The sequence below is a fragment of the Vipera ursinii genome, assembly GCF_947247035.1.
Source record: "Vipera ursinii genome assembly, chromosome: 5".
NCBI lineage: Eukaryota > Metazoa > Chordata > Lepidosauria > Squamata > Viperidae > Vipera > Vipera ursinii.
In genome coordinates, this window is record NC_139518.1 from 15949630 (window position 1) to 15975853 (window position 26224).

The window sequence follows — 26224 nt, forward strand, 5'->3', positions numbered from 1 at the left end:
CCTTAGAACCCACAGAATAGACAATCCTATGCTTTTCTATTCAGCCAGGTCTTCTATTTAGTTCAGTGGGGCCTATTCTCAGTTTAATAGTAAATGATTGCAGCTGTAGGTATATGTGTTAAGGTGCTTTTCCAAAAGGCAACTGGACTTTTGTGTGTGTGTGTGTGGGGGGGGTGTTTCTTTCAAAAAGTTTCACTTCTTATCTAAGAAGCTTCCTGAGTTCTGAACCTTTGGGACAACCGTGACCTGAATGATTAAGCATCTCCGTAGACGTGTATTAAAGTGGTCCTCAGCGACGGTTCGAGCTTTCAACAGAGCTAGAAAAAAAGGGACTTAACATTAATCCTCACACTTATGGCCATTGCAGCATCCCAAGGGTCACTTGATCGAAATTTGGGTTTTGGCACTCAGCATATACTTATAATGATTGGACAAGAGAGACTGTACAGTAGTCTGTCCTGAGCCTTCTACCCATTAAACCATAACCTGGACGAATGGTTTAACCTTTCCTCTTTTCATTTCACAACATCTCATCATTTATTCAGCTTCAAAGTCATTTGCAGTAAATGTGCCTTCCTTCTCCCTATTTTGAGGGGGAGAGGTTTAATTGCCTTTATAATAATTGCTGCCTGTTCAAAGTTCTTCCTTCAAAAAATTGTTCAGAATTAAAGCTGCCACTGTCAGTGTGGGAAATATAATTAACAGACCTTCTTAATTTACCCCTGCTATCTAACTGGGCAGATAAGCAGCAGAGTAGCTCCCACAAAGTGAACACACATTGCAAACACTCTAAAATCCGGTCCTTTCCCACCACCTACTATGAATGTCAGTCAAGAAAGTCACAGAGATTTGCAGAATGCAGGCTGGGAAAGCAAATTCTGAAAGGTGCATTGCAACACATAACTCCACCTCATTTGTATTTACCTCATAGCACCATATGAGACTGGACAGTCACTTGTCTAAAAAGGTATAGGATCTCCTGCTTGAGCAGGAGGCTGGACTAGAAGACCTCCAATGTCCCTTCCAGATTCTATTCTATTCTATTCTATTCTATTCTATTCTATTCTATTCTATTCTATTCTATTCTATTCTATTCTATTCTATTCTATTCCACTCCACTCCACTCCACTCCACTCCACTCTATATTCTACTCTATTCTACTCTATTATCAGGCTAGAAACCAAGAGACTGTGAGTTCTACTCTCCCCTTAACACTGGTGGGATTCAAATATGTGAACAACCAGTTCTGTGTGTGAATGCCGCTTCCGGAAGTCCATTCTGGACCTGGGCAACAAAAAAATAGCCACCAGTTCTGCCAAAGTGGTGCAAATTGGCTGAATCCTACCACTGCCCCTTAGGCTTGCAAGCTGGTTGGGTGACTTTGGGCCAATCACCAGGAAACTGTGAATTCTACTCCCTCCTTAAATATGAAAGCCAGTTGGGTGACCTTGAGCCAGTCATTCCCTCTCAGCCCAACCCATCTCATAGGGATGGGAAGTAGAAGGAGGAAGGAGTATTATGTATCTATGAGGGTTCTCAGTCATCCAGATGATGATTGTCCCAAAGGTGCTGTTCACTTACTTGCTTTTTTTCCTTGAAAACGTTTCACTACTCATCCAAGAAGCTTCCTCAATTCTCAGTTCAGTTCTTGAAGTGAAGAAGCTTCTTGGATGAGTAGTGAAACGTTTTCAAGAAAAAAAAAACAAGGAAATCCAGGTGTTTTTTGAAAAGTATTTCTCACCTTTAGAAAAATAATAAAGGCAGGATTAAAAACATTAAATACACAAATAAGAAAGACGTGGAGCGTATCTGATCATGCACATTTTGCCCCTTTGGCAAGATATAGGTTAGCTGCTAAAACCTGTGTAGAAGCTTCGAAACAAAACAGCCAAACGTTGGGTTGATAATCACAACCATTCTTGGTTTGGTTTGTATTGGAAGAATGTTCTTATATTTTATTAGCACCCTGTGGGATTGCATTTCACCTTCCCAATCTCAAAACTGTTCACACTATTAACAACACCTACCAGTTTAATTGTGTGCAATTTTCTTTTTCTTTTTTCCCCTTTTCTCTCGTCCAATTCTTCAGGGTTGTTCTTGGCAGTTCCATAGATCTGAATGATATCCAGGACCCCATAAGTGACAAATTCTTTAAAGAAGTGTGGGTTTCAACAGCAGCACGCAATGCCACTATTTTTGAGAAGGTGAAGTATGGGATTGTGCTTCACACTTGTTATTGAAAGGCACGGGTATTGAAGGCAAGCTGTTTGCAAAGTACAGCTTGCCTTCAGAAGTTGTGGGTGCTCCATCATTGGAAGGTTTTAAGAGGAGACTGGACAGCCACTTATCTGGAACGGTATATGGTCACCTGCTTGAGAAGGGGGTTAGACTAGAAGACCTCCAACTCTGTCATTCGTGAATAGAGCTGTCCAGTGCTTTTTTTGTAAAAGAAAAAGGTGCCGGAACTCACACATGTCATACAACCCACCTTGCCTACCCTACAAGGTTCCATCCAAAAAAGGTGCCGGAACTCCGTTCTGAGCATTCTATGAGGAAAAAAAAGCCCTGGGGCTGTCCAATTCTTAGAAGTCACCCAACCTCTCTTTAATAAGTCCCTGACTTGTGTGTTTATGTGTTGGATTTGTCCCATCTTGGCCATTTATCAAAGAAGAGCCTTCGACTGCATTTGTAATGAAAGGAATACTTTTACTAAGGCAAGTGGTTACAAAGCATAAAAAGCCAGATCTGAGGTTTACACACAAAAGTTGCCAACTTACCTCCCCCCCCTCTCACCGTTATTTTCCTAGCATCCAGTTAGATTCAAACATATTGTTTTGGTAACAGTTCTAATGTTTAGCAGGCTCGGCAATGGTTCGCATTCCATTCCCAAGCCTGTGGCCTTGGGGTCGGTCAGCCGATGTCTCTAGCAGCCACTCGGCATGGTTTGTTTCTTGTCTTCCCCTCCCCACCTGAGAGCTCCGTCCCCCCAGGGTTCATGGCAGTCTGGCATCAGCAAAGCAGTGGAAAGGCGAAGTAGGATGGCAGCACAGACACTGAACCACGGGGAGGGAGGGAAATATTAAGCTATGTATGTGCTCCTGCTCGGCTCACACCAACTTTTGGAATCAAGTCCCAAAGCATTTCACATCCGTATTAGAGAATGTCTTGATTTAGGGATCAGTGATGTGGTATTGCTATGAATGCCCACACAGCAACACTTGAAGGGGACTCCAGAACTTTAGAACTAAATATAACTTTAAAAACAAATATATCAACTGACTGAAAGTTTGCAAGGTCACCCAATGTTACAAAATGCTTGTGTTCTCCTGGGGTTTTAGTTTTAGTTTTCTTGTGTGACATGCCTCAGTTATGAAAGCCTTTACACTGGTGAAATTTGGCAATCTGCAAGATGGTTGGCCATTTTAAAACATGCTTGTTTACTTTTTACAGCCCAACACCCGTCCCGAAGGTGCTTTTTCAAAGCCAACTGGACTTTCTTAGTTTTTTTCTTGAAGACGTTTCACTGCTCTTTAGAACTGAAGACATTTCTTGGATGAGAAGCAAAAATCTTCAAGGAAAAACAAAGAAAGTCCGGTTGCCTTTGAAGAAGCACCTTTGGGACAACCACGACCTGGATGACTGAGAATCTCCATAGACAAACCCAATACCTGAAAACTTGCCTACCTTTATCCTAGGTATATGGTGAAGCAGTTGGGTTATATCTGTAGCATGATCCCAAATCCCCTGATCAGAATAACAATCCTTAAGCCAAAGGAGCTCTCTCTCTCACCTATATACAGGTTGTCGTTGACTTACAACCATTTGTTTAGTGACTGCTCAAAGGTACAACAGCACTGAAAAATGTGAGTTATGACCGGTTTTCACACTTACAGCCACTGTAGCATCCCCATAGTTGGGCACATGTATTTATGACAGTTGCACTGTCCTGGAGTTATGTGATCACCATTCATGACCTTCCCAGTTGGTTTCCAACAAGCAAAGTCAATGGGGGACACCAGATTTGTTTGACGGCTTAATGATTCACTTAACAATTGCAACAACTGTGTCAGAAAAGGTCATAACATGAGGCACTTAACAACTGCCTTGCTTAGCAATGGAAATATTGGGCTCAGTTGTGGTTGTAAGTCAAGGACTACCTGTATATTTATAGCTGGCAGCTTTGCTTTCAAGTGCTTGCGAAAAACCAGTGATAATTTTCTTCTTAAGTGAAAGAGGGCTGGAGCAGTTTAAGGTCCTAACGTCAACCAGAATGTAAATATAAACATTAACATGACTTGGTCTCCAAAATATCTTGGAGCGGGGGGGAAACCCAGTGTGTTGGAGATTATGAAAATCCTTTGTTAAAGTTCTAAAATTCAATGAACAGAGGTACTATGACTAAGCAGTTGGGCAAGTTTCTAGTATAGACATGTCCTTAGAGAGAGAGATCTGTTCTCACACCTTTTTCTTCACTCTTCCTCCTCTCAATTAGGTTTTCCGATGTCTACCTACCGATGAAGTCAATAACTTAACTCAGCTGCGGGATTTCATCACTAAACCAAAGATTGCTTGCGAGAATCCCACTAAAGCAGCTGAAGAACTGAAGAAAATCCGTGGATTTCTCGTACAGTTTCCCTTTCGCTTCCTGGATGAAGAGAATTTGCTTCCCTCTGTTGGAACAAAAGAATCCATAGTGCCCATGGAGACGTGGACTTAAGTAGAAATCAGCTTGAATTTTTCTTTTTAAGTAGACAAAACAGATCTGGTTTGGCTTCTGGTTTCACAAGAACTTTTTGCCATAAGAAGGAAAAGCTGCACCAATCCAAAAGTGCCTTTTGATGGTAGGGTTTGAGAGAAAATAACAGCCTAGCAGAGACAGTGTTCGAAATAGCAGGTAATTGAGAAGTTATGTTCTCAATGATAGCAGGGTCATCCAAGCAACCTGGAAAGAGGGAAGAGGGGAATGAAAGATACTTTCTCTAAATGTCTACAGTCATGCTTCAAGACACTTTCCATATCCCATGCATGCTTAACCTACATATATGGTTATCTCAAACAGAACCTACAAAGTCTTCGTTATAAGTAACTGGGATAAGATATCCGCTTATACCAGCCATCTTTTATTCTGGACAAAAATGGGTAATTGATTTTCCACAAAGATAACTAAGGTTACTGCTTGTACAAATTATCTTTCCAGACAAAGTGAACTGCATCTACATTTCCACTTTAAAAGCAATCCACGTGTAACAGTGACAATGCCTTGACTCCTTTGTATGCCCTTACTGTTGTTTATGTCTTTGGAACTTGTTAGATAGAGTATTTCTTTATAAATCCTTTTTAAATTCTGCGAATAGTACAGCAACTACTGAGAAACACTGCACGATGCCACTTTGGGCTTAACTGTGATCTTTCTTTCTGGAGTAAGTTATAGAGGTTTTGCATAGAATTTTTTTTTAGTGCTGTATTTAGCAGGAGAAATAATTTGTCCTGCCTGTGTCTTGTTGGAACAATAAGTGATGAAGATTTCTAAAAGCAGTAGTGGTAAGTCACCAGATTTGTTTTGTCCCCCTGATGGCCGAAAAAAGTGTATTCATGTAACGATTTAGCAAAAATCTTTTTATTCTCTTGAAGAGGGACCAATTAGTTCTTCCCTTCCTGCTAAGAAACACATGGCCAAAGAATTCCTTGTATGCCTACTGTTAAATAGCAGGTTCTTTGGCGCAGGAATGAAGACGCGAAGCTGAGTACAGGCTAACTCATTGTAGTCATATTAGGAACTGGAATTACTTCCAGCCATTTGGAGTGGCTATCCACTACTATAAGGAAGAGCTGTCCCTGAAAGGGCCCAGCGTAGTCTATGTGAATTCTAGACCAGGGAGTGTGTGTTTCCTCCCACCTGTGAACTGGAGCATGTGGCATTTCCAGCCTACATTGCTGGCATGTATAACAATCGTGGACTTGAGCCTCAATGTCCTTATCAAGGCCAGGCCACCAGAGGTAACTTCTAGCTAAAGCTTTCATTCTGACAATGCCTGGATGGCCTTCATGTAACGATTGTAAAACCATGTCTCTTAGGGAAGTGGGAATTATGACTCTGTTTCCCCATAAAATGCAGCCTTTATGTACAGATAACTCATGCCTCCTGACAAAATAGCTTTGAAATTCTGAGCCTGGACTTTTTTCCAACCAGCCCGTGTATACCCATGACAACACTCTAAGTATTTAATCTGTGGCAGTTTCAGCAGCAATGTCCCCTGCATGGAGGGGAAACTCAGGTATGTCCTGTATGGACAATATTCTAGCAGCAGGAGCCAGATCTGGATCCATTAGTGGCAGTGGTAGTCTGCTGAGGCCATCAGCATGGCCCATTTCCTTGCCCAGTTTGTGAATTAGTTTAAAATTGTATGCAGATAGGAAAATAGACCATCTCAACATTCTTGGAGATAGTATGTGGGGGGGTTTGTTTGTCCGTTGTGAAAAGTCCCAACAGAGGTTTGTGGTCAGTGTAGACCATGAAATCCCTGCCATATAAATAATCATGGAATTTTTTTATTCCAGCAACGATGGCTAGGGCCTCTTTGTCAATCTGAGCATAGTTGCGCTCAGCAGAAGACAATGTCCTTGAGTAAAATGCTATAGGAACCTGTTTCCCATTTTTTTTCTATGTGACTTAAAACTGCCCCCACCCCATAGGGAGATGCATCACATGCAAGACATACAGGTTTAGACTTTTTGTAGTGAGTTACAGTGGACTTTTCTGACAATAGTGCTTTTAATTCCTGGAAACTTTTTCATGTAAGTTAGTCCATTTCCATGGAGCTTTTTTATCTAGAAGCCTGTCGAGGGGCTCTGCTATTGCTGCCTTATGAGGTAAAAATGTGTGATAGAAGTTTAGGAGGCCCAAGAATGCTTGTAGGTCTCCTTTTGATTTGGGCCTAGGAGCCATTTTAATGGCCTTCACTTTAGAATCAGTGGGGTGAATGCCGTTAGCATCAATTCAGAAACCCAGGAATTCTGTTGAAGAAATCCCAATACTACACTTGTTCTTTTTTAATTTGAGGCCTGCTTCGCAAAGCCTCCGCAAAACAGCCCTGAGCCTACTGGCCAACACTTCTGGGGATTCCCCTGCAATAAGAACATCATCAAAATAAGGGCAGACACCCTGAATACCCTTGAGTGTACGCTCCATGATTCCCTGAAAAATACCTGATGCAACACTGACTCCAAACTGTAAGCATTTTACTTTGAAAGCCCCCCTGTGAGTCACGATCATTTGAGCTGTGGCTGTGGCCTCATCAACCAGCAATTGCTGATAGGCCTGTGCTAAATCAAGTTTAGCAAAAATAGCAAGGAGGCTAAAATATGGTTGACCACTGGAACCAGGTAAAAGTGTTGCTTAAGGGCTTTATTTAGAGTGCATTTATAGTCAGCACAAATGTGAATTTCCCCATTGTCTTTAAGTGGAGTGACTATAGGAGTTTCCCACTCCCCACCATCAACAGGCTGTAACACGCCCTGTTCTACAAGCTTATCAATTTTGGAATCAATTTTATGTTTTAAGGCAAAGGAAACTCTACGAGGCTTAACCCTGATTGGAACTACATTGGGATCTAGCTTAAAAGAGATAGGTGGGCCTGTGTATGTTCCAAGAGTTGAATCAAAAACATCTGCATATTCTTCGCACACTGACGCAAGGTCTACAGTTTGCATCCAGTTTATGCCAGTAATCTGAATACATAAGGCATCAAACCAGTTGAGTCCAATGAGACTCGTTCTCTGGCCCCCTACTACTATTACATCCAGGTGCCCCAAAAACCCTTTAAACTTTACCAACAAAGTGGCTTCTCCCTTAACTTTAACGTGAGTATTTTGAAAATCCGTTAGGATTATATCTGAGGGTTTTAGTCTGGCCCAATTGTTACTGCGCCTACACACAAAGTTAAAAGTGTCTTGAGAAATGATTGAGACTGCAGAGCCAGAGTCCAATTCCATCTTACATGGAACTCCTTGTAGCTCTACCATGAGCTTAAGTTTGGGTTTCAGGGGGCGTCGAGCCCCGGTGCGGCATCTGCTTCTAGGGCTTCTGAAAAATCCCACACTAACTGGACCCTGGGCCCCAGTACCTCTCCTCGTCGGTTCTTCTGACTGGTGTTTGGGTGGCCAGTCTCTCTGGCGGGCTCTGCAAACCACCATGATGTAGCCTGTCCTTCCGCAAGCTCTACACATGGCTGAACGAAATCTGCAATTGTCGCGAAAATTATTGCCGCCACACCCCTTACATCTCTGTAAGAGAACTGCCTTGTAACTGTCCTCTCTCTGCTGGCTGTTGCGGTGTTGCGCGTTTGGTTGCTTTTGGAGTCAGTTGATTTCAGGTTCTTCTTCCTCAGAAGATTCTCCGGTGCATTTGGCGTCCTCAAGGTGGACCGTTTCTTCGAACCTTGTCAATTTGGCAGGCTGTACTGTTTGAATGGTGCCCCCGGCAGCTTCTTCGGCCATCACCTCATATTGTGCTTCAGAAAACGTTAAATTTGGCGTAGCAAATAGTCTCTGCTGATGCGTTCTGTCCCATAGGCCGCAGACGAGCCAGTCTCATAGTCGCTCTTCTAAATTTGAAAATTTGTATAGGCGTGCGGCCTGCCTTAGGCCCGCTATGAACTCCGAAGCTGACTCCCCGGGAAGCTGCACTCTTTGGTCGAACTTGAACCGCCAAGCCATTTCAGACATCTTGGACTGGAAGTGCTCGGTTAGCTTCTTTTTGAGATCTGTTTAGGAGACCGCTTCGATTGGTGTCGGCGCGAAAAGGTTCTCGGCTAAATCAAAGGTTGCTGGGCCGCACATGCAGAGTAGCGTTGTGGCCTTCAGTCCTTCTTCCGCGATCTGATTGGCTCTGAGGTAGTTTTCTACTTGTGATAAATATGATGGCCATTCTTCCGGGTGTTTCACGTCAAATTCTCGCAGTTTGCCAACCTTCAGCATTCTTTCTTGCTGGTTCCTGTGTTCTTCCGGATCCTGCTTCAGGCTCAGGGAATGAGTCCACTGAGCATGAGGTTGCTAGCGTAGCTTGCTAGCTGACCTTGAGAGAGAGGGGGGGAAAATGCCTCTTCCCTCCGGCGTGTGCTGCCTTTCCCTCGTAGACTTCAGCTCTTTATTCGGTGAAGCAGGATCCCACCTTCGTCACCACTGTTAAATAGCGGGTTCTTTGGCGCAGGAATGAAGACACGAAGCTGAGTACAGGGTAACTCATTGTTTATTTCTTGCTGGAACTGTACTGAGCGAATGGCTGCAACTAGCCGCAATATATAGTCTAGCCCCTAGGTGGCAGCCAATAGGTTTGAATCAACCATTGCCGCCTGGAGGTAGCCAATTGCAGCACAGGAGACTTGTAGTCTGGGTTACTGGAGAGCTGTTAGCTGCTCCAGCAACCCACGTGGTATTTCACAAGAGCCCAGTACATAACACCTACCATTCAATGTTCCAACATTTGAGGGGCTGTCACAATTATTTTCCAAAGCACCAGAAGGCAAGACAAGAAGCAATGAATGGAAACTAATCAAGGTGAGAAGCAACCTAGAACTAAGGAGAAATTTCCCAACTGTGAGAACAATTAACCAGCGGAACAGCTTGCCTTCAGAAGTTGTGGGTGCTCCATCACTGGAAGCTTTTAAAAAAAAAGACTGGACAGCCATTTGTCTGAAATGGTATAGGTTTTTCTGCTTAAGCAGGGGTTTGGACAGAAGACCTCCAAGGTCCCTTCCAATTCTATTGTTATGCTATTATTCTGTTTTTACTTTCAAACAATCTATGATAGAGGCTACCAAACATTTTTAAGCACTGCAACAATGGGTCAAGGTTAATTGTTTTTTTCACAGATGCAATTACAATTTAGGTGTGTTCCGGGCCCCAGACAGCAAAATTCCATGACGCTAATTTGGGAGTTGTGATTGGAAAGACTTTGAAAACTGCAAAAAAGAGGATAGGAATCATATTCCCTTCATCTCCAACCAGCATGGTCAATCAAAATAAACAAAACTGAGCTAAATGACTAAACAGATATAAACTCTTGTCCTGTTTCCAAATTCCTGTTTCTAAATGTCATAGAAAGTACAGGAGAACATATGCCGTATTAAAAGACTAGCAGTGTTTAAGTAAAGAGACCTCCTCACTGAGGGAGATGAGTGGTTTAGAAATAGGAAATTTAAATAAATAAAAAGTAAATAAATTAGGCCTACTTATCAGAATTTGAGATAGGCAGGAAAACTGTAGTAAAATTTCATCCATTTTTTTTTCATATCCTATCTTGCAAAAAGTTATCTGAAGCCTTACACTGTGACATACTGTAACAGCCAGACCATAGAGTTGTATGTCCTGACTAATTTGGGGCCATACATTAACTTCTGGCATTATCTTCCTATGATTAACAACTGCTTGACTATACTTTAATGAGTGATGCTTACGACTGATCCTTGAAAGGTCGCCTGACTGCCATCTGGGCAATTGGCAACCCTCTTGCGCTTTGCAATGCTTGCAGCATCCCACAATCATATGATCACCATTTGCAATCTTCCCTGCCAGCAACCTCAATGGGGGAAACTGCCAGGGAAGATTTTAATTCTCCCAGGTAGGTAGTTCACACACTCCCCCCATTCAGTAGCAGCCAGCCCTGGCTCTGCTGTGCTCATGCTGTGCCTCATGAGCGATCTGCACACCCTCCCTTGCCCTCCCTTGCCCAGGGGCAGCTACCCCTGCGGGGCTCGTACCATGTCTTGTTGGCCACCCACACAATCTCCTCACCCAACAGCCGCCACTTCGCTGCCTACTACTTGCAAACCACCTGGGACCATTTGCTTAGACCTTGGCTCTTTTATGACTCGTGGACTTTTCCCAGAATTCCTGAGCCAGCATGGCTCAGCTTGGAAACTCCCTTTCCCCTCAGCATGGCTGGCTGAGGAATTCTGGGAGTTAAAGTCCACGAGTCATAAAAGAGCCACGGTTGCCTTCCCCTGGTTTAGACAATAATCTGGACTCGGTCTAATCAGATTTTGATCTCTCTATCTTTAAAAAGGTAAAAGTTCCCCCGCACATGCGTGCTAGTCGTTTCCAACTCTAGGGGCCGGTGCTCATCTCCGTTTCAAAGCCAAACAGCCAGCGCTTATCCGAGGACATCTCCATGGTCATGTGGCCGACATGACTAGACACCAAAGGCGCACGGAACGCTGTTACCTTCCCACCGTAGTGGTCCCTATTTTTCTACTTGCATTTTTTTTACATGCTTTCGAACTGCTAGGTTGGCAGAAGCTGGGATGAGTAACAGGCGCTCTCTTTGTTACGCGGCACTCGGGATTTGACCCGCCAAACTGCCGACCTGATCGACAAGCTCAGCGTCCTAACCCACTGAGCCACCGCATCCCTATCTTTAGGACCTCTCAAATATTACAGCGTTTCATTTTCTAGCATGGGTGATATTTTAGATCTTATTGAACGACAACGGCTAGCAGCACGGCCAAGATGCTGGGAGTTGTAGTTGGTCATCCTTTGGAAGGATTTTGGAGGTTGTATGTTTGGCCCAAATATGATTGGTTTAACACAACATATTTAATTTATTTTTTAGTTTCATAGCACATGAAATCATAAATTAAAAGAGGCTGGATTTTCACTATGCGTTGAGCAACAAAAAATATTTAACTGACATTAAAGCTGCCCAAGGTTAGCATGCTGTTTGAATGGAACTGGTTAGGTATGTCTTTGTAAAAAGCCCATATTTCTGATCTAGACTGTGTTTGTTTCATCTTCTAGAATGGGTGACATTTCAGATCTGAACTGCAGATCAGAGCTGAACTACAATTCCTAGCAACATGGTCAAGGTACTGGGAGTTCTAGTTTGTCAATCTCTGGAGCGTTTCCCTCCTTTACACTGTCCTTGGCTTTTAAAAGACTGTGACAAGGATTTTATAGTATCTCGCATAAAACATAATTGGCCTTTCCATGTTCAGTTTAAGCACCTGTTGGCTACAATGCAGAAGCAATTTAATAAGGCATAGAACAGTGCCTAGCAAATGAGAACCAATATTTGTCATGTTGTTAGTTGTTAGCATGCTTGGTGCTTCATGCTGCTAATTAGTAATAAGGGTGGAAATCACAATAATTTAAAATGAGAGATTATGTTGTGCTTTCGATACTTCTTGCAGCATAAACTTTAAAGAAAAAAGTTGTCTAAATAATTATAACTCTAAAGTCCTTTGTACATTGTTTCTTAAATTTATACTCCATAGCACTTCTGTTGTTTTCTCTTGACAGTAACCATCTCATGAGGGGCTAGCTAGCCCAAAGTCACTCAATGACCCAAGGTGGATTTAAATCTGAATCTCCCTGGTCCATATCCAGTCCTTTAATCGCTATGCCATATGATTACCCAGAAAAAGTTTGTTTGCATTATTTTGCAGTAAACATTGGGGCTCACCTATCCTGCCCCCTTATTAGAAAATCTGGAAGAAGCACCTTTAACTGATGTGCAACATTTCAGTTAGAATTTCACTTTAACACTTTTCTTGCATGAAATGCACTTTATAGATCTGGCATAGGAATCTGACCTATTGCAAATGTTGGGTTCCAACTATCATCAGCCCCTTGAAACATTGATTAGGTTGATAGAAACTAATTAGCAACATCTATTTAACATCTGGCTACAAGTTTTCCAGTTGCAGAAATGGCAGGCCCAATGTGTACACTCACCTTGTAGTCCTGATTGAAGGGAAGCAAACTTGGGACTTTGTATGTTTGCCCCAAAAATGATTGGTTCACCCAACATGTTTAATTTATTTAACTTATTTTTCTGGTTTTATAGCACGTGAAATCAGATTAATTAAAGAGGCTAGATTTTCACTGTGTGTTAAGCTACACAAAAAAATTAAAAACTGCCCAAACTTAGCAGGCTGTGTGAATAGAACCACTCTTTAATTTAACTGCTTAGGTATATCTTGTAAAAAGCCCATGAATTATTTTTTGGTCTAGTTTATGTTTGTTTCATTATGCTTCCAAGTATTCTGTTAGAACTGTTTATTTTGTTCTGACAATGACTGGTAAATCATTGTGGTAGAAGAATATTAACAAACGTGCACACTTAAATTTTTACTATATGAAATACAAATGATCTAAAGCTGGTTTCTCAAATGTGTAAATGATCTAGATATAACCATGTATAGTACCTTATTTGACTAGTAGAAAATGAACAGAATATCATTGACCACCCATAAATTAGGGAGGTTATCACTTTGTTACAATGGGGAAAGTACCTTGCATTTTTAGAATAATTCAAATTATGCAATTCTTCACATACATTAACACATGCACATTGTACAAAATTGGAACCTTTCACACACACACACACACACACACACACACACACACACACACACACACACATCTTTTTAAGATATATTTTCTAATTCTTTAATATTCTTATCAGGCCCAGGAAATTATCAGAACAATTATATTATGCAGTTCCTTCGTTAAACTCCATAGTCTTCACTCTTGTATAAAGCCAGCAAGAAACATGTACCAAAATTACATAAACTGTAATATGGCTGGTAATTAATGGGCTTTTTTGCTATGCTTTTTGCTACTATTCCTCCAGTAATTGTCTTTTGCTGTGGGGAGCATCAGAACTGTCCTAACTCCATCCTGTTAAATGTTAAATTGATAAGAGAAAACATGACTCTGACAAGCCAATTTACTTGTAGGCTACAACCTCTGTTATGAGATCCATTCTAGTTAGAACAATATAATCCACAATATACGTAATCCTTACAGTACAGAACATGAAACCGATACAGCTAAAATATATCTTCCATAGCATCCTTCCTGCTCACTCAACTTATCTTAAAAGCTTCATCTTGTCACAATATTGTCTACGATGCGTCAGATTGTGTAATGTTGGCCACAGTATAGAACCTTCTCAGCTATGGTATCAGTTTTATTCAACTTTACCCTGTGAGGATCACTTGACCATTATATTCTGCAGACAGGTGAAGAAATGTGTGTTTGGGGTATGATATTTTAGCCTCTTTTTATAATTTAAACTGGCTAATGGTATATGCTGATTCGTGTATTGGTCTGTATCATTCAATGTTAAGTTCTTATTTTTTTAATTGCTGAGTACTTGCTGCATTGCAGAATCTGTACATGTACATGCGGATAGGGTCTGGGAACAATGGCATTCATGAAGGGGTATACTGGGATGAAACAGAGTTTTGCGTTGTTCACATTTCTACTGGTGTTAAAACTTCTAAGACCTTCAAGCAAGATTATCCTCTTTGCTGTAATTGCTGAGACTTTATTGCTTGGTGAACCAGGAACCCATGAAGTTGAAGGACAAAACTCAGTATTGATTGAAATAATCCTGCAACCAGAACACAGTCTGAATGAAAGTTAGAAATTACTGGAATTTAAGGGTTTTTTTTTCTTTTCAGTTTGACCTTTTAAGAAGAGAAGAAAAAAGTTCGTTCTCTCTCTCTCTCTCTCTCTCTCTCTCTCTCTCTCTCTCTCTCTCTCTCTCTCTCTCTCTCTCTCTCTCTCTCTCTCTGTTGTCACTAAGTCCTTTATTTTCTCAGTATTGCATTTTCCTAAAATAGATGTAGACGCTGGGAATAATTGTAATTTATTTGTCTCCATCCTTGACACTGAGATAATGGGAGAAAAAACAACATTAGCTTTTTAATTGGCCAGTCAAGCTGCTGTCACATCAATGGAGTGTTATCTAGGTGGCAAAAAGCTTGTAGTTTTACATCTTCGGAGAGGTTGGAACAATTTTATGTATTTGTGCAACACTGTGAACATTACCTTCTGTGAAGGATACATAATTATCTTTTTTTTTAATTGCTAGCCTTGCTAACGTCTGCTTTCACTATTTTTTCTCCTTTCTTCTGTAATTGGGAATACTTACATGTTTATCAACTGAAAAACAGAACTTGAATATAAAATATTGGATCCATTGCATTATGTGTCTTCATTTTAGGCATAAAAACTGAAAACTCTAATCTCTTTTCACAGTGGACCAGGTGGAATGCCGCTCTTATTAAAGGAACAATTCCTTAATGTAGTGGGGTTTTTTTTAACCTTAACAACTTTAAAATGTGTGGACTCCAACTCCCAGAATTCCCCAGCCAGCCTGGAAGTTGAAGTCCACACATCTTAACCATTGCTAAGGTTGAGAAAGACTGCAGAAAGTTAGTGCCTGCTGATACTAGATTTAGTAACAGTGGTGGGAAACAAGAAATGCTGTTTGCAGACAGTAGAATATGGGATCCTCAGAAAGTCATTACAAAATATATTTGGCAATACCACAAGAGTGGATAGGAACCATGCAAAATACGGTTGGTTAAAAACTAAAATGCAGCATGAAGATGTTGGCAATTGAAGTAATGCTGTTTTCTAGGAGGATCTCTGTAAGAGGGTTAATAGGGACTAACCTGACACCAACATAAACATGCTTGTAGCTCTGAGAGACTCTCTCTAGTCCATATAAAATTACCATGCTTGGAATTTTAATTAGGAAGAAAGCTCCCATTCATTCCAGTCAAGCTTTTATGTCATGAACATCAGGAGTCCTTTGCAGACCTGCTTTTTCTCATTTACTGTTGTTGGTAATAAAATGTAGGTGTCGTTTCTTTGTTTAGGACAGGGGTCTCCAAACTTGTCAATATTTCAGAAGTTGTGGATGCTTCATCACTGGAGGTTTTTAAGAGAAGACTGGATAGCCTCCTATCTCAAAGGATACAGGATCTCCTGTTTGAGCAGAGGGTTGGACTAGAACACAGATCCCCAACCTTTTGGGCACCAAGGACCGATTATGTGGATAGAGGTTTTCCCACAGACCGGAGGGGATGTGGTTTTGTGTGCTGCCTTCCTCCCGCAGATGGGGCTTTGCTTGTTTGTGCGGCCCGGTTGTTGGCAAGCCGCAGCCCGGTACCGGTTCACAGACTGGGGGTTGGGGACCCCTGGACCAGAAGACCTCCAAGGTCCCTTCGACCTCTATTCTGATTAAACCTTAAGACTTGTGGACTTCAATCCCCAGAATTCCTCAGTCAGCCACACTGGCTGGGAATTTCTGAGATTTGAAGTTCACAAGTCTTAAGAGTTTTGAAGTTTGAAGACCCCTGGTTTAGGAGAACTGTTTAAAGGCCAGGGTAATGGATGAACTTCAATGGAAGCCATCTATTGAATGAGATGGGATTTGATCAAATTCATGTATTTTAAAAATTCTTACGAGGCTAGGTTCTTCCTTTTTCCCAGGCCAAATATTTGGAAGTTCATTCCACCCCTTAAAAAGAACATACACACATTTGAATAGCCATCAAGTATTTCCTAGCTGTAACCTGTTATTTTTTTTTTCCTGAAGCCGCCTGAACCAAACAGGCATGTGCACGGCAGCGGCGCTAGTGTGCACATATGTAAGTGGGATGCACACATGCACAAACAGACTGCACATGCGCATGGCACATGCGCTGACACATGCACACTGACGCAAACAGGCCACCGGTGTCTGTGTGGCAGCAGTGCTAGTGTCTCCGTGCATGCACAAATGGGGCTGCTAATGCTCACACGGAGGTGCTACGGTGAGTGGGGCGGGGCTTGCCAGCTATTCCCAGGGCCCAGTGGCCAACAAGCCGAGGCCCAGTACCAGGCCACAGACCATAGGTTGGGGACCTCTGTTATAATAGTGTACATATTTATGGAGGAATACTATTTATGATTAATTATATGTTAAATATGTTAAAGATTCAGTTACACTGGCAAGTGATGCACCATTGGAGGACTTGAAAGGCTAGATTAGGACAGATTATCATGGAGAAAATCTATGTGGCCACTAAGAGGTAATAATAATAAAGTTGGAAGGTACCTTGGAGGTCATCTAGTCCAACCCCTGCTCAGGCAGGAAATCCTATACCATTTCAGACAGATGTCTGTCCAGTCTCTTCTTAAAAACTTCCAGTGTTGGAGCCTTGGTGGAGCAGTGGGCTAATGCCTCCTTAAGTAACACCAGCTGCCTGCAATTATTGTAGGTTCGCATCCCACCAGGCTCAAGGTTGACTCAGCCTTCCATCCTTCTGAGGTAGGTAAAATGAGGACCCAGATTGTTGGGAGCAATAAGCTGACTTTGTAATAATGCCGCTTGGGGGGGGGCGAAAGCCCTAATATTTTATTAGATTTATATACCGCCCTTTCCCGAAGGACTCAGGGCAGTAATAAGCAGGCATATACATAGAATGAAGGCTATTGCTAAGCACATTTGATTTGTGCTTAGATTGTAAGCTGCCCTGAGTCTTCTGAGAAGGGCGGGATATAAATGGGATTAAAATAAATAAATAAATAAATAAATAAATAAATAAATAAATAAATAAATAAATAAATAAATTCAAAGTTTCTGGGGGCAGGTTGTTCCACTGGTTAATTGTTCTAACTGTCAGGAAGTTTCTCCTTAGTTCTAGGTTGCTTCTCTCCTTGATTAGTTTCCATCCATTGCTTCTTGTCCTGCCTTTGGGCGCTTTGGAGAATAGCTTGACTCCCTCTTCTTTGTGGCAACCCCTGAGATATTGGAACATTGCTATCATGTCACCCCTCGTCCTTCTTTTCATTAAACTAGACATACCCAATTCCAACAGCCATTCCTTATATGTTTTAGTCTCCAGTCCCCTAATCATCTTTGTTGCTCTTCTCTGTACTCTTTCCAGAGTCTCAACATCTTTTTTACATCATGGTGACCAAAACTGGATGCAGTATTCCAGGTGTGGCCTTACCAAGGCATTGTAAAGTGGTATTAATACTACACATGATCTTGATTCTATTCCTCTGTTAATGTAGCCTAGCACTGTGTTGGCTTTTTTGGCAGCTGCAGCACACTGCTGGCTCATATTTAAGTGACTGTCTTCATGGCACATAATTAATATGTTAAATTTGTCTGTGACCAAAGTGATTCAAAGTTTAAACAAATGTCATAATCATTGCAATTCACAGCAGATGGCTGTCCTTGGATGACCTCAAAGAAAGACAAAAGAAAGAAATTAGGAAGATTTGGGCCTGAAGGGTACTTGGGTGGAAAAACCAGTGTATCAACCTTTCAGAAAGTTTAAAAAAAAAGAAAAGGCAAAGACAAACCCTTTCTTTACTGTTGTCAAGGAAGCAACATGGCTATTTCTATGCAATAAATGCTCAAGACCAGAATATTATCACATTTCAAAGTTGTTATATTTATTTATTTATTTATTTATTTAGATTTATATACCGCCCTTTCCCGAAGGACTCAGGGCGGTTTACAGGGCATTTAAAAGAAAGTCAATACAAACGTTAAAACAAATTTAAAAAGATTAAATAAAACCCTGAGAAAAATTAAAAAAACCCAGTTAAAATTAAAATTAAAAAATTCTCAGCCTGGACCAGGCAGCTCAAAGAGCCAGGTCTTCAGGTCCCGGCGGAATGAACGGAGGTCGGGGGCAGTCCTAAGCTCCGCAGGCAGCTGGTTCCACAGGGCAGGCGCACCCACTGAGAAGGCCCTACCCCTGGGTGTTACCCGCCGGCAATCTTTAACCAGCGGCACCCTGAGAAGACCCTCCCTGTGGGAGCGCACTGGACGAAGGGAGCTTGATGCTGGCAGCAGGTGTTCCCTCAAATATCCCGGACCCTCGCCATTATAGCAAAGTTTAGGATCATTTTTCAGGCTGGTGCCTAAAATTGTCTGTTTCTCCCACTTAGTGAAGAGCTGACAGATTGTATCACAAACTAAGAAAAGGAAGGGGGAAAAATGGGATTGAAAAAAACAAAGACAGTGAGTAGAAATGGCTGCCAATCAACAGTCCTTAATCCCTGACTGCTGCCATGACTTCTGTTTTCCAATTAATTATGTGCTTGCTTTGTGCAGATCTGCATGATTATGGCTGCTAAAAAAACAACAACTATTATCTAATTGGATCTGGTCAGAGCCCATTATAAGAAATGGGCTGGAAACAGATTTCCAACTTCTATGCTTACATTTAAAGGCTGCAGCCAACCTTTACTGTTTCCTTGATAAACCACATAATGACTGGGTAGTCCGCCACAATAAAACAGGATTAAGATCTTGGTTATTTGAAATGCTGTTGGCTCTTGGTGTCTTTAAGAATTTTTTGTTAAAGCCTTAAAGTCTAGTTCAACACATCCAAAATAAACATTTGGAGTTGTTTTTTTTAATTCAAAAAAGCAATCTTTCAAAAGGTAATATTAAAATATCAGAAAGATGTTTTTTTTTAATCTTAATTTTAAAATGTATGATCTGTGCAGGATCAGACCAAAATTGATTCATTCCAGCATTCTGCTTCCGTAGTGATTATAGTCAACAGGAGGCCCCAAAGAACACACTGAATTGAATATGAAAGGATGGTGGCACTGTTCAAAAGAAGATGAACGGGAAATTTATTTTTAAAACCTTGACTTCAGAGAACATGCATGTATCCATGGTTTCATATCTATTCATACAACTTTTTGTGTACCGTATTTTCCGGCGTATAAGACGACTTTTTAACCCATGAAAATCTTCTCAAAAGTCAGGGGTCCTCTTATACGCCGGCTGCTGTAACTTTAGGGACAGGGCTGGCTGGAAAACCTGGAGCGGATCTCCCATTTGGTCTGTGCAGGGAAAGCGGGACCAATTGAAGAAGAAGCTGCAGTCTGTGATTTTTTACAGGCTGGGGTCTGGGCGTCTTTCCTTCTAAAGTTGAAGAGCAGCTGCAGTCTATCCCAACTTGAAAGGCAGGTGGGGAATGCAGCAGCCAGAGCAGCTGCTTAGCTCTAAGGACACATTTGACTCAGGAACTGGGCGGGCTGGCTAGAAAACCTGGAGCGGATCTCCCATTTGGTCTGCGCAGGGAAAGCTTTAGAGTGAATTAGGAAAAGTTTAATCCACTTGCACTGTTTTATGTTTACATGTTTGATGACAAACAGCCTTATGTTTATAAGTGACAGTTTTCCTACTAAGTACCTGCATGTCATAAGCATTTGAATTAAAATTACCATATGAAAATCAAATCTGATTTTTTTAATTTTTATGTGGTGTGCATTGGAAGAGGGGTAGTCTTATATGGCGAGTATAGCCCAAACCCTATAATTTAACAGGAAATGTAGGGGGTCGTCTTATACACCCGGTCGTCTTATACACCCAGTCGTCTTATACGCCGGAAAATACGGTACATGAATTGATATAAAATCATGCAAATTCATATTTAGAGATATTGGAACTAGACATAATATGCAACACTCCATATGCACTAAAAACATAGGATGAACTGGGAGAAATATTAAATCCCACCGATTTAAATGGTTTATATAGGACCATCTGGGTTCAAATATATGTAAACATATGGGGACATAGGCATTCTTCCCATATACACAAATCCAGGAATATTCAGCCAGCCATGATAATCTATTGTGAGAATTCGAAATGTGGTAAAACTTTGCCGGAATAATAAGAAACAGCATTTGAAATAAAAAGGGGGCTAAAATATTATCATGCTTTCCCAGATTTCTGTTACATAAGGATTAGCCCACCCCAAGAAGAAATACAAGAGTGGTCAGCAGGCAATTTAATAGCAAAATTAACGTATTTTCTCTATTGTATATGCTTGCTGGGAAATCTGGCTTCATTTGAAACTCTATGCATTTCATTAGACTTAGGAAATATTTTGTGACTTAACTGGAAAGATCTGAATTGGCAAAGGGCTTCTCATTCATAGACACATATAAGAAAAAAAATCGGCAAATTGCTTGCAAGATTATGCTTTTTCCTATGGCTAAGGAGAGATTTTGAAAAGTTTATGTGGATTTCAGCAGTGGACAAATAAAAACAGAATGTTCTGTTGTCAACAAAACCAGATTGAAATTCAGACCGAAATGTTGTTGCTTATTTGACGTTTTTAGCTAGTTATTTTTTTTAAATTTCACAAAAGATTTTATGTAATAGCAATAGCACTTAGACTTATATACCACTTTGTAGTGCTTTATTACAGCACTCTCTAAGCCAGTGTTTCTCAACTTTAGCAACTTGTCAAGATGTGTGGACTTCAACTCCTAGAATTCCTCAGCCAGCATATTGCCCCCCAACAATCTGGGTCCTCATTTTACCGACCTCAGAGCCGGTCAGGATTGAACTGGTAGTGGGCGTGGTACTGCATATTAACCACTGCATCACCACAGTAAAATAACTTCAATTATATCTAGATTCACTAATCAAATTTAAAATGGTTTTTAATGGATTGTGGTTTAAATGATGACATAGATGACATACAGCCATGGTTGTAGCATAATATGGGAACTAGGCCATCACATAAAGCTGTACTTGCAAGCAATAGAGCTGCTGAATCGGGAATTAGCTGTTCTTAAGTTAAACAAAACTGCTACATCAACGTACATCAGGTGTTTCTTAGGGTCACCAAGAGAGCAACCAAGTTTCCATTAACTTGAGAAAATGGGCCAGATTTAAACTCCAGTGGGAAAATAGACCTGTATGAAGGAATTGACCTTTTGGGCAAATCTTTATTGACATGGTTTCATTCTTAGCTGCAATAAAAAGACTTATCTACTTATCTTGTCTTAATGTCTTTAGAAGTCTGGAGAATTAAACTCTGGTGAAGCCTGACAGTAATGTATCAGTTAAAAACAACCTTATGTAAATATAACACAATCTCAGGCTTAGGATTTATTGTGTTGTATGAACTCAGCCAATGAGTGTATTGGCATGAGCCATGCCTTCCCCAGACTGGGATCAGTTTCCAGTTGACTTCAGTGCTAGCTAGTATCCCAGCTAGCTTTGTGATCTGAAAATCCCGTGTCTGTAGGCTGAAGTAAGATTTTTTTTAAAAAAAATTCCAGCAGGTGGCAATGGCAGTGTCAGTCCATTTTGATATTGTGGAGTTCTTGGTGCTGTCTGGTGGTTTGCTTTCAGTTGTTTCATTAGGACACAGTTGTCAATCTCACAACATCATTTGACATGTCGCAAAGTATCGCAACTTTTTTTCCATTACCGGCAATGGGGTGGGTGCGGTTTTGGCATGATGCATCCGGCCTGTGGGCTGGCAGTTTGACACCCCTGCATTAGGATAATATTATCTAGTCAGATAATGAAACGTCACTGAAGATGTTACCTAGTCAGGTAATGAAATGTCTGCAAACAACCAACCAAGTGGAAAGAGCACCAAGGATTCAACAGTTCAACCCGAGCGATGGATATTCTGTTCTATCAGAACCATTTTTTATTGTTTCCAAAAGAATTGGTTCCACAAAATCATCAGTTCTCAGGCACAACTCTTCTAAGGAAAAGACACTTTATTGACTTTAAAGAGGCAACGGTAAAAGGTTTCCCCTGCCCAGTTGGGTTCAGTTCTCTGTTTCTTAACCGAGGGGACCAGCGTTGTCCAAAGATGCTTCCCTGGTCATGTGGCCAGCATGACTATATACCGAGGTGTACGGGATGCTGTTACCTTCCCACTCCAAGTGGTACCTATTTATCTATTTGCATTTGCATACTTTCGAACCGCTAGATTGGCAAGAGCTGGATCAAGAATAGGAACTCATCCCATCACATGGTGCTTGGATCTTGAATTGCCTAGCTTCGGGTCGATAAGCCAAGTGTCTTAACCACTAGGCCTGATTCACTGCTTTCTGTCTCTATGTCCATTCCTGTAAACAATAAATTACAATTGCATTAAGCAGAATTTACCACTTGGTCTAGGTTTGGTTATCATGCCAAATCTAATTAGTTTTCCTCCAATGATCCAGATTATTATTTGTGGCGTGACTGTTTTCTTTCCAACTTGAATTCCTTTCTTAAGATAGAACAGTATACTTGAAAACATGGCGCTGCTTCTTTTCCAACAAGGTGAATGAGGCTTTTACATCTTCTGAATAAATGTTTTAAAGCCTCTTTAAAAATGTTCACAATAAAAAAAGGAATGAAAGAATTTCTGTAGGCATAACCCCTGCTTTTTTATAGAGTTAGAAAACCAGGAAGATTGGGGCATGCCCAGTAGGGAACAGGAAGCGGGTCATGGAATACACCAGCTATATCAAAAAGAATAGATAGCTTTTTCTGAATCTGGATGGCCCTGAGGCAAAAGCCTTTCTCAGACGGAAACAGAAAAGGATATATTGAAGGTCTTTTGATAACCCTTTATATCAAATAGTTAAGGTGTTCCTTTTATTTATTTTTAATTTTAAAAAATTCTGTACCATCCTTTAAAATCAAGTTGCTCCAAAACCAGCTATGCAGAATTCTATTAGAATGTTTTTAATGCCAGTGGCTGGATGATAACTACGTCATCTAATATTATATCCCGATTCATAGCTAGGTTTATCCCAATTTTAAAAAGGAGTAAGCTCTGTGAATAGAGAGAGCTTTGAAGTGAAAGGTTTATCTCAGGAGGACGATAGAAAACTGCCTGATTAGAGGCAGTTTGAGAACCTGCTATTTCAGCAGGTCAGAGAGGAAGAGAAGATGATGGCTTTATATCAGACGTTGTAATATCTACCCAGTTACAAGATGTGACATGAAAAGAAATGGGAGATACTAGCATTTGGGGACATTTTATTATATTGAGAAATGATTTCTTAGTTGGTCACTATATCTAATTTTCTTCAGTTTAAAATTGATATTTAAAAAAAAATACATACATATCTATTGAATTTTGAAGTATAAATCTTGTTAATTCTCAACTATATATTTGTTGTTAGCTGCGAAGTCATGTCCGACCCATCGCGACCCTATGGACAACATTCCTCCAGGCCTTCCTGTCCTCTACCATCTTCTGGAGTCCATTTAAGCTCATGCCTACTGCTTCAGTGACTCCATCCAGCCACCTCATTCTCTGTCGTCCCCTTCTTCTATTGCCCTCGATCTTCCCCAGCATTAGGCTCTTCTCCAGGGAGTCCTTCCTTCCCATTAGGTGGCCAAAGTACTTGAGTTTTAGCTTCAGGATCTGGCCTTCTAAAGAGCAGTCAGGATTGATCTCCTCTAGGACTGACCGGTTTGATCGCCTTGCAGTCCAAGGGACTCGCAGGAGTCTTCTCCAGCACCATAGTTCAAAGGCCTCAATTCTTTGGCGCTCAGCCTTTCTTATGGTCCAACTTTCACTACCATACATTGCAACTGGAAAGACCATAGCCTTGACTATACGCACTTTTGTTGACAGGGTGATGTCTCTGCTTTTTAGTGTGCTGTCTAGATTTGCCATGGCTTTCCTCCCCAGGAGCAAGCGTCTTTTAATTTCTTGGCTACAGTCCCCATCTGCAGTGATCTTGGAGCCCAGGAAAATAAAATCTGTCACTACCTCCATTTCTTCCCCATCTATTTGCCAGGAATTGAGAGGGCCAGATGCCATGATCTTGGTTTTCTTAATGCTAAGTTTCAACCCAAGTTTTGCACTCTCCTTCTTCACCTGCAACAAGAGGCTCTTTAGTTCTTCTTCACTTTCTGCCATTAGAGTGGTATCATCTGCGTATCTTAGGTTGTTGATATTTCTTCCGGCAATCTTAATTCCAACTTTTGATTCATCTAGCCCTGTCTTTCTCATGATGTGCTCTGCATATAAGTTAAATAGGCAGGGCGACAGTATACAGCCTTGCCGGACTCCTTTCCCAATTTTGAACCAATCAGTGGTTCCGTGTCCAGTTCTCACTGTTGCTTCTTGACCCGCATATAGGTTTCTCAAGAGACCAATAAGATGGTCTGGTACTCCCATCTCTTTAAGAACTTGCCACAGTTTGTTATGATCCACACAATCAAAGGCTTTAGCATAGTCAATGAAGCAGAAGTAGATGTTTTTCTGGAACTCCCTAGCTTTCTCCATGATCCAGCGTATGTTGGCAATTTGATCTCTAGTTCCTCTGCCCCAGAGAAGAAGAGGCAGTCAAGCTATGTATTCTCCAAAGCACCTGAAGGCAGAACAAGAAGCAATGGATGGAAACTAATCAAGGAGAGAACAACCTAGAACTAAGGAGAAACTTCCTGACAGTTAGAACAATTAACCAGTGGAACAACCTGCCTCCAGAAGCTGTGAATGCTCCAACACTGGAAGTTTTTAAGAAGAGACTGGACAGCCATTTCTCTGAAATGGTATAGGGTTTCCTGCCTGAGCAGGGGGTTGAACTAGAAGATAGATAGATAAGATAGATAACCTTTTGTTGTCATTTTCTTTACTGTGGGCACAACAGCACACATCAAAAATGAAATTTAATTGCCCGCTCTCAAAGTGAAACACATACATGACACACTCCTAAACATACTATATACAACATACATAACAAATAAATATTAAATACTGTCCATCTTGAATATATAATAGAAGGAGGAAGCTTGAGAGTTCACAAGGTTAATGCTGTATGGAATGAAACTGGCTGAATCTGATTGTTCTGCTGCGGATACCACAAAGCCTCTTCCCAGAAGGTAACAAGGAAAACAGGTCGTGAAGAGAATGTGTTGTGTCCCAGACAATACTGTGGATCCTGCTCAAGCAACACTTCTATGCTATGTCCTGATGGAAGGGAAGGAACTGCCAATGATCTTTTCAGCCATCCTCACCACTCTCTGCACCGCCTTCCTGTCTAAAACAGTGATGCTTCCAAACCAGACTGTGATGCTGTATGACAGGATGCTCTCGATCGACCCTCTATAGAAAGTGGTAAGGACAGGGGAAGGAAGATGTGCTTTTCTCATGCGTCACAGAAAATGCAGGCACTGCTATGCCCACATCACCAGTGTTTCGCTGTTGAGTGACCAAGCCAGCCTACTCATTAGCTGCACACCCAGGAATTTCCATCATTATCATCATCGTCACTATATTTTCTTTGCATTCTGAAGGAACATGCTCACATTTAATTGTTTTCAAAACAGTTGTTAGCTTCTTTTGTAACTGAGATTACATAAATCCGAGCATATCCTCCTCCTTTCCCCCCACTAAAAGTTAACTTTGGGGTAAGGATGATAATCAACTGAATTGAAATTATTCCTATTGAGAAATAAATCTTCTAACATCAATGTCAAGATCCTAAAATTGGTAGTTTTAGCCAATCCTCCTCCCTCAACCTTCAAAGTTGCTTATATGAAAAATAAAAGGATAAACATGTGATTCCCTCCTATACTATATTTTTTCTTTTTAGATTCTTTATTTTTCAATAAATTGGAAAATTTAATATGGATGGCATACTCATT

General features: G+C 41.1%; 1 protein-coding gene across 1 annotated transcript in view; it reads left to right on the plus strand.

The window, feature by feature from the left end:
* The window catches only part of PLD1 (phospholipase D1), a gene marked incomplete at its 3' end in the record, with an annotated part of 134603 nt that extends 129886 nt beyond the window's left edge, over positions 1 to 4717 (plus strand). The window contains exons 25-26 of the mRNA XM_083364872.1: positions 2090 to 2204; positions 4493 to 4717. Of these exons, the coding sequence (XP_083220998.1) occupies positions 2090 to 2204; positions 4493 to 4717 (340 nt within the window). The remainder of the gene's footprint in view (positions 1 to 2089; positions 2205 to 4492) is intronic.
* Positions 4718 to 26224: the final 21507 nt, after the last annotated feature.